This window comes from Ambystoma mexicanum, chromosome 10 (genome assembly GCF_040938575.1).
Source record: "Ambystoma mexicanum isolate Mex_15411 chromosome 10, UKY_AmexF1_1, whole genome shotgun sequence".
In the NCBI taxonomy this organism is placed as follows: Eukaryota; Metazoa; Chordata; class Amphibia; order Caudata; family Ambystomatidae; genus Ambystoma; species Ambystoma mexicanum.
This window is the reverse complement of record NC_090932.1, coordinates 868,786,400-868,798,940: the sequence shown is the minus strand read 5'-3', so window position 1 is coordinate 868,798,940 and position 12,541 is coordinate 868,786,400. Positions and strand designations below refer to the sequence as shown.

At 45.5% G+C, this 12,541-nt stretch overlaps 1 protein-coding gene across 1 annotated transcript in view; it reads left to right on the top strand.

Moving 5' to 3' along the window:
* The window catches only part of LSG1 (large 60S subunit nuclear export GTPase 1), a 374,602-nt gene that overhangs the window by 105,968 nt on the left and 256,093 nt on the right, over positions 1-12,541 (top strand). The window contains exon 6 of the mRNA XM_069618580.1: positions 5,874-5,934. Coding sequence (XP_069474681.1) covers positions 5,874-5,934 — 61 coding nt within the window. The remainder of the gene's footprint in view (positions 1-5,873; positions 5,935-12,541) is intronic.

Sequence of the window (12,541 nt, the reverse complement as noted above, 5' to 3'; positions counted from 1 at the left end):
ATTGCGAAGTTCAATAAAACCGCCCAGACACAGTGCACCTGGTGTGGGACAGAGGGAGCAGATCTAATCCACATGCTATGGAACTGCACCAAACACGTAGCCTCTGGTCAATGGTGAAAAGAACCTGTGAAGAAGCGGAAGTCACTAGGTATAAGTGGACCCCAGCTGAATGCCTCCTAGGCTGCTACCCCAGATTGGCCAAACTCAAATATGCGGTCAAGCTGATGGACTTGCTATGCATAACAGCCAAGAGGACCATCGCCATGGCATGGAAACGGCCAGCAGGGCCGAATCATAGAGCATGGCGCAAAGAATTTGAAAGATGGGCGACCGCCGAAACAAGAGCTTGGGAGGACAGCGTCGCTAGATCCACGGACGAGTCGAGTACGGCCCTTGCTGCATGGAAAGACACCATGTCCAGACTGTTTTCCTCCGATGATAAGCCCCCCTGAACAATCCGCCGGCCCTATCACATGACCTAAAATGTCGACCAAGACACTCAAAACCAGACCCCCCCAGCATTAACATTCTTGGAAAGCCCATACCCACGCCTGTGGCGCCCGGCCACTCCCCCCACTTGCGACCCAATCAGCCACCACTTGTCCCCAGACCGGAGATAGTTAATGTTTGATGTTCTTGTTATGTAAATGTTGTTGTTTATTTGCAAGACAGAATTTCAGTGACCACGTCGGTCAATCTGAATAGTGATTGTAACTATAAATGCCAATAAACAAATTTTAAAATAAGTAACATAAATTGCATACAGTTCTGTGACCGTGTGTGAGTATCTTTTCTGTTACGACCTTCACAGTGGTGACTACTAGCTTTCAAAGGTCCTTCTCCATGCTTTGTCCTGGCTGACACATAGGCCAGTGCCCCACCAGCCCATCTTAAGTAAGTAACCTGGAATATTGGCGAACGTACCTGCGAAAGCTACCCCTCCACCCACGTTCCTACAGACTCCAGGTGAACGACGCCCTTTTACATGGGCTGAAAGGCAGGCCCAGTTGCCACCAGTTCCATTGATGGACAGATTATGCACCAAAAAAGAAGTCTGCATTACTTCTAAAGGTGTACATTTGTAATTGTTTCCCCTTTCCTGCGCTATTTGTAGACATTGCTGACGCACGTTGCAAATCAGATAGGCAGCTGAGGGAGCAAGCCATGGTGAGATTAATGTGTAACTGGGTGAAGGGCAAGGCCATCCCTGTGCTGTGGCGATCGAAGGACGCGCATGCTGCATAGCATGAACCTAGCGCCGCGCTTGAGCAGTACATGCAGGCTTAGAAAAGCGCTTATCTGAATCGCTGCCGGGCGGTCACAGTATATGTATCGCAGGCTTATGACATGTTATATGGACGGTGGGCACTGGCAGAAGTCCTGCTTTGCATGACGTTGTGATGCGTGGCCTACTAGTGTGGCAGGTGGAGTGCCAGGCTTTCAGTCGATGTCACATCGCATTATATATTTACGCGTTTGTAATGTGTTAAACTCCCCGTGATATGCACCGGATCCTTCCACAACACAGGCCGGCCCCCCGCTCCCTCTATTCACTCATCTGTTGTATGATGTGGGCCATGTTATATGTCCATGTCACATGGTTTCAGGAAGCGACACATACTGGTATTGGCATACTGCTGCTCCTTTGAAGATCCCTGGACACCCAGTGCATTAGGGAGTAGTGGAAAAGATTAAGCTCACTCTCCGGATCGGACATTGTATTGTTGTGTATTTGTCATTTATTTACTTTACATTTGTTAGCAGTGCACAAAGCACCCAGGCATCTAGGTGCTAGTTACAGAAAAAAGAGCGTAAGGAGGACAAAATGGGTTGCAGAACAGGTGAGTCTTGGGGTTCATTCACAGCAGGGTCTGACTGGGACAAGAAATAGGCCCGGACACCCAAATAAAAGTGGCCCACCCCTCGTCTCAAAAAAGTGGCCCACCCCGCGCCTCAAAAAAAGTGGCCCTTAAACCATCATCCATGAAGCGCGTCAATTCACGACTTTACAGAAATTGCTACTTATGGAGGGTTCATGTGTCTGTTACATTACAACACAACTCATAAAATAACATCACTTTGCATACAGTTCTGTGACAGGGTCCACAGCTCAGAGGCGCAGGAGTGGCATGAACCTACCACCCCCACTGCGGTTTTTGGACCTGCTGCAAGTCGATGCTTATACAGGGCTCCGAACCCCAGAAGGGAAGGAGGGTTAGGGTGACGATGGTTGGCTATCAAGGGGGGGGGGGGGAGTAGGGAAACCGGAATGAGGTTTAGGGAGAGGTTATAGCATTGTTCCTAAGTACACTACGAAAAATATGGTTATGATTTCACTAATGTGATATACATTTCATACAAGAATGGATCACCATATGTATCATTAATATCTGTGTCTATAGATCCATATTGTGAAATTACTGTAAATGCAAGCAGACGTCCAAGGCCAAATGCTATGTTATTGTATAGCACGCTTAAGCTCTTTTTTTATAGAACAAATACGCATACAATATCACCCAACCTTTGTTGGTACTCCTGCAGCAGGCACTTAACCCACTGAGCTACTTCCCTCTCAAAGGATTCGACTGTCCTGCAGATTGTATGACAAAGTTCAGAAACCCGAGCACAAAAACACACATAGAGACACATACTTCAAACATCCATTATTAAGTGCTCTGGGCATAGCTGAAAAAGTAAAGAGCACAAGCCTTTTTCGTGCATTTAGGCACAAGGATTTTGTCAAGTGACCAAGGGCCATCTCCCGGCTGCTGGCACTCTCACGTGTGGCCTCTATTGCACTCTGACCTGCTGCAGAGACGTGACAGCAGGGCTCCAGCTGGTGGCACTGACTCCCAAGTGCCTGGCTCTAGAGTGAAGGAATGGCAGTGTTAGGAGGCTCACAGGCCCGGCCTGTGCACGGGGGTGCAGCCTGCCAGCATGCCAGTGACAGCAATGCCACATTTGGCCAGAGCGACTCCTGCTCTTGCGGTGGCAGATGAAGGGCTGCTTTTTGGCCCTCATCTTGAAAGTGTCGGAGGCCATGCGTGTGTGTTCTGGAAGTGTACCAGTGACTGCCTGATTGCTTCTCTGCAAGGCAGGCCATCTCACAGACCATGTGCACCTATGGTTTCTGCAGTGTGTCCACGCAGGAGGCCATGTCTGCAATATCCGGATACGGAGCTGTGTGCGCGTGAGGAGGCATTTTAAGTTTGCATATGTTAGCACCGTGACTAAAGTATTCTGCATTGTGCACATGTCAGAGGCCATGTGTAAGGTGTCCTTCACCTTGTACATGTGTGAGGTTGGAGGACACTGAGATGGAATGTCTTGTGATGATTGTAAAAGAGACAACGGCAGAAAAAAAAACATGCTATAACTTCAATTTCCAAAAAGCAAAATACATAGTCCGAAAATTAATGCTCACCTCAGCTCTTGGCCAGGCTCCTAGAATTTTTCCGTCTCTGCTGCCAGGCTGCCCATTCCCTGCTAAGGCTGCACTTGCTGCAGTGTTCTTCAGGTGAAAGCTGTATCTACTCCAGAAGACAAAGAAGTGCTGGACTGCCAATGTCACCACCCGGGCGAGCTGCTTTCTTCCAGCCACAGGCGACCTGATGCCAACCTAGGGTGCCTGGTCCATTCCAACAAAGATCACCATCGCCATTCCGACAAAGTCTGGCAGTTCTTCCATCTCATACTGTGTGTGCCATTGGTTCTTGGGAGCCTCTGCTGTCATCTTAGTTATTGATGTAAAGCTTGCTAATCCCTGCCCTCTTCCTTTCTAGTGAGGTTTCAGCCCTCACCTTCGTGAAACTCTCTGCACATAAATCACCGCTCTCCTGAAGCCTGTGTTCCTCCCCCTTTGCTGTCACTTTCTCTCCACGTCATCCTTGGTCTTTCAACCTCTGCAGCCACATTTTTATTGGCCTGGCGCCAGCGGCCCCCAGGCACAACAAGTTGCTTTGAACTTTGCAAAGTGCAACAAATTTGTTGCTTTCTGCAAAGTTGGAAGCAGCTTAATGTTCCCGCCGGCGCCGCAGTGCCATGGTCCCAGCCAGGTCCAGCCCAGCCCTGCAGGCAGGCTCTTGCTGCAGTGCCCACACCGGTGTACTGTCCCCTGTAATCTAGTTGTTGGTGCAAGCATAGATAGCCACAAACTGTGAAGGCATCCCGGAGAAGCCATTACACTTGAACAACTTCATGATGTACAAATACACAGAAAAAGCATACACAAAAGCACCCTTATGCAAATTGTAAGCTGCAAACGCTTTTGTTAAAGGACCCAGCTGGAATGAGTAAAGCCAAATGTTTGGTCACAGAAACATCACTTTGGTAGGCTGGCATTACTTTTAATTAGATCTGCGCAGAATGGTTCACCAGAGATCTAAACAGTGGCAAGTATTATACGTTTACTTTGGACACACACGAGCTCACTGAAAGCAAAGCGATCAGCCCACCATACATGAAACACCGAGGATAAATGCGTTACACAATGGCCTGATTGATTGCGAGATATGGTTACATTTTTCAGCCCGCCCGCCGGCTGAAGCCTGCAGTTTGACTGAACGAGAAATGTTGCTCGTTTAATTTGTATGTTCTGTCAGGAATACTACAAGTAACTAATATCTTTATCATTAATATAACAGTCCCTGAAATAAAGCATATTTTCACTGTATTGTTACTATGCTTGCTGTTGCGCGTTGCGGTGCTGCAGGTGCTTTTTGCTTTTCTTTTTTTTTTTTTTTCACCGGCCCAGGCGTGGCGAGAAACCAGCCCCCAGGCAGGACCGGCCCACACAAATATGATTTCGTTTCGGCCACGGGCCGATTGGCCGAGGGGCCAATCCACCACTGCGTGTGCTCCCCACCCAAGGCAAAATCATCACGCTGCCCCCTCCTTTTAACCTTTTATTGCATCTCTACAAGGCAACGTCGCTGCGCGCACACGCTTATATGGACAGGCTGCCTACACAAGTCTTCCTTTCATCACTACATCGTCAACTGGTTTTAGGTACTGCTACAAAATACCGAATTTCACTACTGTGAAGTCGAAAAACCCAAAACCTTGTTTGTTTATTTGCTAATGCGCACCGAACCGTATGTAACTGGACGCAGCAGATGAGAATACTTTAGACTTAGTTGCAACATGGAATCAATACAATGCATGCAGAAAAGATACAAGTAGGTTACAGTGAGGGAAGGTGCAGTAGGTTACATACATCCATGTGGCGGTGGTATAGTAGGTACTGTAGATTACATACATTTATAGACGGGTACATAGGTGTGTATTACATGGTGTCCAGGGATCATATATCATTGGATCGCAGCCAGTTTAAAGTATTGCGTCTGAAACTAAGATAAGATTGGTTAGTTCTGAGCGTTAGCGGTAGTGTGTTCGAGTATTGTGCAGCTTTCACTGGGAAGCTACAATCTCCTGATTTGGTTAATTTGAATCATCTAGGTATCTCTACCTAAGTTTTCTCTTGACACAAAGAGGTGGAGGCACACTACACAACATTAAGTGAAATTAATATATCAATAAAACACAGGACAAGGACATGGAAAACGATGCCACCCCCCCCCCCCCCCATAGATTGGGGGGGAGGGGATAGCAGTAATTAATACAATGAGGGGAAGTGGGGGAGGGCGGGTGCAGGTTCTACCCCCGCATTAAAAATACCAGAAAGTCGTTGTTTTACATGCAAGGTGTTCGTCATTTTCACGTATAGTTAATTTTAAAGTGCACTCAGTTTCCTTAAAATGGTTGGGGGCGAGTGGGGAGGGGGCGTGTGTGTGCACATGCTCGTGTGCCATTTAACGTCTAGAAAATGAAGTGGGATTGTGCAGCACATTTATTTAATTGTTTTTATTTTTCAGTGATGTGGTAGTTCAGATTGTGGATGGAAGAAATCCTCTCCTATTTCGATGTCAGGACTTGGTAAGTGCAGTGAAAACGGAGTATTTCTAGTCTTCGCCCGATGATGAGCTCCATACGCTCATGTAACCGTATTTTTGGAGCATAACATTTTGTTACAAGACGGCATTAAAGTGCCTGTTGCAGACCTTCTGTGGCACATAACACAGAAACGTGCAGTTTAAAACCAAAAAACGGCTCATAAATATAGACCTTAGAAATGAGGCTTATGTTTTTATTTCTACTGAATTGATATTCACAGGGGTCGTCTACAGACGCACCCTTTGGACATTTAAACGTGTACTTTTAAAACATGTAGTACTGTACCAGTAAAACACATATTTCATAGATTTTAGGCTTTTGAATAACACTTGAAGTAATGTGGTATACCCTTTTTAGTTAGTCTGTGTTTTAATATGGAAGTGCATAACTGAAGCAAAGCAGTCATCTTAGTTTCACAGGGTGACTTCTGGGCCGACCTTGGGAGGAACAATGGCAACAGCCTTGAGGAGTGAGCCTTTTCATTTGACCTTTTTATCTTTTGTTGAGACTTGAAGGAACTTGGATGCAAAGAAAAATATCTCCATCACCATGCTTGGGTAGTTTGTTGTTTTTGGAAGATTGTGAAACTATTTCGTTGACGGACCTCCCTTAGTAGTAAAAGGGGAGGGACCCTAATCACTGGCCTCTTGCTTCACCTCATACCTGGATACTTGGAAACACAATATCCCTGACATTGTTTAGTTACCTCGCTATCCTGACACGTTTAGCTTTACCTTGTATACTAAAAGGCTGACAAAAGTCTTGAATTATACATTTGGGTCTCCATCCGCGAAACATTGTGGTGAACCAACGAGCATGCCAGTGATTGACCATACTGTGCTTATATTCATATAGTGTGCTCGAAGGTAGCCATTTGGAAAATTAGTGTGGGGATCCAGTGGGTGACTTGCAGCATCTTTTCAGTGTGACTTGTCTTGCAGGTGGTACCCCTTGTGCAACGTCTCAGTGCTTGTGCCCTTCGTTTGTTGTAATTGTCCGGAGGAATCCAATTGGAGGCTAGTATCTTCGGCAGCTGTTCAACTGCAGCGACTGTCCCTCAGTAAGAGTGGCAAAATACAGAAAGAGGGGATGGTATAGAAGTGGTCCACCATGGGTACTAGGTACTAAGTGTGTGAAATGGTTCCGTGGTAGACCTCCTAAGAGTGACCCTCAGTCCCCAGGGCCAAGGAGTACAGAAGTCTCTGTGCGAGTATAACCTTAGCAGTGTTATTTCTGATGCTTGTGAATCTGCTTAGATTCACATGCTTTGAATAGGTGCCATCTAGTGGTTTATTCAGAGTATTACCTTGTTTGCTCTGCTGCATCATCTACAGTCCCCAAGCTACCTCAGTGAGAAACTCAGCATCTCCGGAGGCCTATGATCCACCAGATGTAAGGACATGTGCAGACGGACTGTGACAGTGCAGAAAGGAAAGAACCAGAAGATAGTCCTTCTCTGTTTACACCACCAAACTCTGGAACCTCTTCCCCGTTCACATCCGATACAATCCCTCGCTTCTACATTTCAGAACAGAGTGCAAGACTTATTTTAGAGGACTGGCTCCTTCCCAATTCCTAGGTCCACACACTCTCCACTCCCTACCTAACCAAAGAGGGAGTGTTCTGTTCCTCTGCAGCCAAATTGCCTTCCCTCCCCTCTGTTAGATTCCCCCTCTCTTGTATCTTTGCTTCCCTCACCACGTTCTTCCCCCTGTGACTTGTAAAGCGCTGTGTTGCTTCCTGGTGCTAGGTCCGCACTCAATGAATACCCTAATAATAGTAATAATAATCGGCCTTCCAGATCAGGTGCGTATTGGGCCTTTTTACGCACAGAAGTATTGTCAATATGGCCCTTTTAATTCTTCCTTTTGTAAAGCTTACGCAGGCTATTTATGGCAGCACCCTCATACATCATGGAGTTCACTGGTGACAGCCTGACCAGCAGCAGCTTGCAAATCCACTCTTTAGCAATCAACAAAGTTCCTTGAAAGAAGCAACTGGGATGAGTCTTGGTCTGTTTTCATTTTTCAGCACTCCTCTGTTAATAGTTCTATCAAGATAATACTTTCTGAGTAATGTAGAAGGGAATTTGTGTTTTGATCACTTTGTTCAACTGCTTACATTATGTAGGTTACAGTGTTATTAAAGCATTTTGAATCATGAACATGCTTTTCACATTGTTTAGGACGCATGTACTTTTGTGTAAAATTAAAATTGGCTCAAACTAGGGCTGCATTTGTGTTTCACTTCTGTTTTAATCCAGTTTAATGGAGGCAGCGCAGTTGCATCAGCAATGGGCATTTCATACTTTTTCTTTTCATCACAGAAGCACATCAATTGCATTAAATGCCTTGGGGTTCTTGATGTCTTGAAGTTTTGGGAGAGCCTCCCAGCAAGCCATTTGTCATTTTTTGAGAAGGAAAAGCTTTTGGTGTTCTATATGAAGATGTGTTTTATTAGTTTTAAGATTGAATGCTGTCGCGTGCATGTGCATGCATGAAGGGGCACTACATAGTTGGTTGTCTTGGAGAGCAAGGAATAGCTGGGAACGTGGTCTGAACTTTACTTTAACTCCCTTTCTGACCACCCGCCGCAAGCTGGTATAATGGATGCAGATAGAAGCAGTGCTGTATATATTTTCAGTGACACCGATTGTAGCGGTACCTCTCAACAGGACTGCTATATATTCAGGCAACGTAGACTAATTTATCAGCAGTGCTGCTATACGTATTTCATGGCACAATTCCAATTATTAACAGCAGGGCTGATTGAATCATGCACATATTACTTAGCAGGACTGTTATGTTTTGGGACAGTACTTGACTTTCTTAACAGAGCTACTGTAATGACAAAGCGCAAACACGTGTTGGCGTTTTCTGCAGTGAGCTAAAGTACTGAGCAAGAACAGTGTCTGAGCTCTTCCCATCGGATCGCACAAAATACTGAATCCGGTTTCTGCGAGGGAGAAAAACGTGCATGGAAAAAAAATGTATTTCCCCCAAAAAATAGATGGGGTTTTGGGGTTAGGAGTATTTAATAAAGTGGGGAGATGTGGGGTTGGCGCTGCTGCTTGGAGTCTCCCGAACCCGTATTAAACATACAGAAAATGTGGTTTTACATGCAAGATTCTCAACTTCACAGTAACGAATTTGGTATTTTCATGTAGATCCTTCCCACCATCCTCCTAAACTGGTCAGATGCACACTGGCGGACATTGTGATACTTCAATCCCTCCTACTCAGCCTTGCGCTTTTCAAAGCTTCTGCTTCTCCCACGTCCGATTACTGTATCCCACTGCCAACTTGAGTACATTCCAAAGCCTCCTTATGAATCTCCTGTAGGATAGTCCAAACAGGCTGATAACTTTTGACAAGCCAGTTATGTGAGGCAAGCCTCAAATGGAACTGCCAGTGCCCTAACCCTATGCGCCTTTTCAGAGTTGAACAGCCTGTTGGCAAAGGTAGCTCAGTGGGTCAATAACCCTGCTTCAGATATCATTGTGTAACCCGATGGTTCAAATCCTCTTGATAGGTGAGATAATGCATCTGCATCAGAAGTATGTGTTTAAGATGCAGGTAACATTCAATTGTAACAGAGTTCACTTAGCTTTTGACTCATCAAAAGGACTACTAAATGTTCAGTGATTCAGAACACATACATTTCCTCAGGGATGCTAAACTTTTAATGGCTCAGAACACACATCTCATCAGGGCTGCTATACCTGTAATGGCTCAGAAGTAGAACACGCATATCCCCTGGGGGCTGCTATACCTGTGATGGCTCAGAACAGACACATTTCAACTGGGCTGATATACCTGTAATGGCTTAGAAGAAGCGCATCCCATGTGGGCTGCTATACTTGTAATGTCTCTGAACACAAACATCTCATCTGGGATGCTAAACCTGTAATGGCTTAGTGCTGATAAATCATCTGCCTTCAAGCAAGTGCTGCATCTGGCGAGACAAACCTCTAACTCTATAAGTCCTAGCCTAATGGCCAAAAGGAAGTTTGCACACATCTAAAAAAAAAAGTAGTACCCAATAGTAAAGCTGCACTAGATTTGTAAATGGAAAAGGCATTTTCATCTTTTTGAATATTTGTTGGTGCAATGTCAAAAGACGAGAAGGAGAGGATGAGCAACTCTGATTCTAAGCAATGTAAGAGAACAAAGTGGGCAGTAGTGGGGAGGCAGAGAGAACAGAGAACGTATTAGACCATTCAAAGCACTAATTTGAGCAACAGGAAGAGAGACCAATGAGCTACATGAGGGGTCAACAAAGAAATTGAGAAGGGAAACTGAGGTAAATAATAGGAGACTCGCAATTGGAGTGGGGATAGAAGCAGAGCCTATAGAGACGGTAAAATAAGAAAACACAGATCAACAGCAGGCGGGGAGAGCTGTAAAGGGAGCTTTCAGACTAGAGAAAGGCAGGCCTATAACATAAGGGGGAGTGCAAGAAAGATAATCAAGAAGAGTAGCAATCACAACAGAGAAAATGAAAAAAAAACGATATAGGCAGAGTAATGACATGAGAGAGGTAGAGTAGTTATATAAACCGATACAGCACAATGTGGGAGGTAAACGGCAAAAATAGAATTGAGAGATGGGAGAAGCAGATTGAATAGAGCAACAGACCTCAAAACATGGCCTAGCAACACTTAAGGTAAGAGCCAGAACATCAGAAAGTAAGAGACCGCATAGGGGGAAGCTGAGAGGGAGCAGAAACCTGGATTGGCTGTCAAGCAGGTAGTTCCAGACAGCAACAGTAAGCCCAAGAGGCAGAGAAGTGATGCTGGTAGGGTGAGGGACTTGATTTATGATGTAACTAGATGGCATCTGTAATAGTTCTTGAGTTTAAGTATAATGAAGATGAAGCTGGGTAGTATGCATCGAGTTGTTTGTCACTGTTTTCGAACCGTTTTAATTTTACGCACAAATTGGATAGTTGTTGGATACTTTTTTTTCTTTCTTGCGAAGGCAGAAACACATTTTTACTCTTGAAAATGGATGTACTCACCAATTCCAAAAATTGAGAGTAAAATGCTCTCATGCCAAAAGGCTATTTTGAGCACTGATAATGATCTATTGCGTGTCGACATCCTTTTTTAAAAATAAATAAAAAAATGTTATCTTCTTCAGTCGTTCACATATGAAACCAAGTGGAAAATTGGCAACTTGATGCCATAACACCACTGCTTTCTTTGACACTGGAATGTTCCAGAGCGATCAACCTTGACGAAGTGGATGACGAGTTGCAACACTGATGCTGCTCATTTTTAAGACGGCCACTGAGGAGGCGTACAGTAGGGGAAAACAGGTTGAACATTCGAGCTTATTTCCCACAACCTATTAGAATGCATCTATTTCCCCTTAACTTTACATTTGAGGCTGCCCTCAATTTTTCAGCTCACTGGTGGAGAACACTGCATTAATTTTTGCCCAGAGTGCAACAACAAGTTCCCTTGGAAAGACATGCATAGGGTGTGTAATAATTGCCTTTCTAGGAACTCTAAGGCAAGTGCTCTGCTTGTAAGCACTTCAAACCTAAGACTCTCTAAAGCGTGCACATTTGAGTGCTAGGTGGCACAGTCCGCACAGTGCATGCATCTACCTCCAAGGATGTTATTGAGGTCAATGAATCGAGGACTAATGTTGAGTGACCCCCAAGCAGCCATTAGTAGTTGCCGAAACCCTGGTACTCTGCCCCCAGGTCCAACGGATCTGCATCATGCCGTTCTACGGAGAAGGCACCCGGTGACCAGGAGTCTGCTAAATTCCACAAGGCCACCCAGCAGGCGAGGACTGAATGCACCTGTTTTGTTGGTAGCGCCGTGAAGTCGGGATTGACACTGAGATCCGCAGAGGCTGATCAACCTAAGGTGTTGAACACTGTTAGTGCTGATACCCGTCCCACATCTGGGCATACCCGTCCCTTGAGACAACGTTCTTCACCTGCCAAGCCATTGCAAAAAGGGAACGACCATATGCCATCCAGGCTTAAAGGGGCAGTGGGACGGGTATGCCCAAATGTGGGACGGGCATGCCCAGACGTGGGTTCTATGCCTGCTGGGCCTAGGGACCCAAGCTACTCCTCACTGATGAGGCCCTCAAGGCCAAAACCTGTTTGGGGATGCTTGTGGTTTTGTGCAGAAGGGATGTGACCAAGCAGTTGGGCTGGACTGCCCCTTTTGGGGTGGGACCAAGCCTGATTTGCATATGGTCTTTCCCCTTTTGTAATGGCTTGGCAGGCGAAGAACGATGGTCTGGAGGTTACCCAGAGCAATGCTAGAGGTTAAGGTTAATTCCAAACCTTCCAGCAATCACCTTTTTGTTTTGCTTATAATCTAATGGACCATTTATTGTCGGATTGCCCCGCGCTTCCATTAACAAAAGATCATTATATGTGGCCTTTGAGGAAGCAACACCAACGACAACCGTCTCCAGTCTACTCTCTCCTTCAATGATTTTAACCCCAACTCATATCGGATAAACACAATTGATGTACGATTTGGCATGGCTAGAGCCCATCTCCATTTGAGGCCCTCTAGTCGCGCCAAACTATCCACCAACCATAAAGGTATCATTTC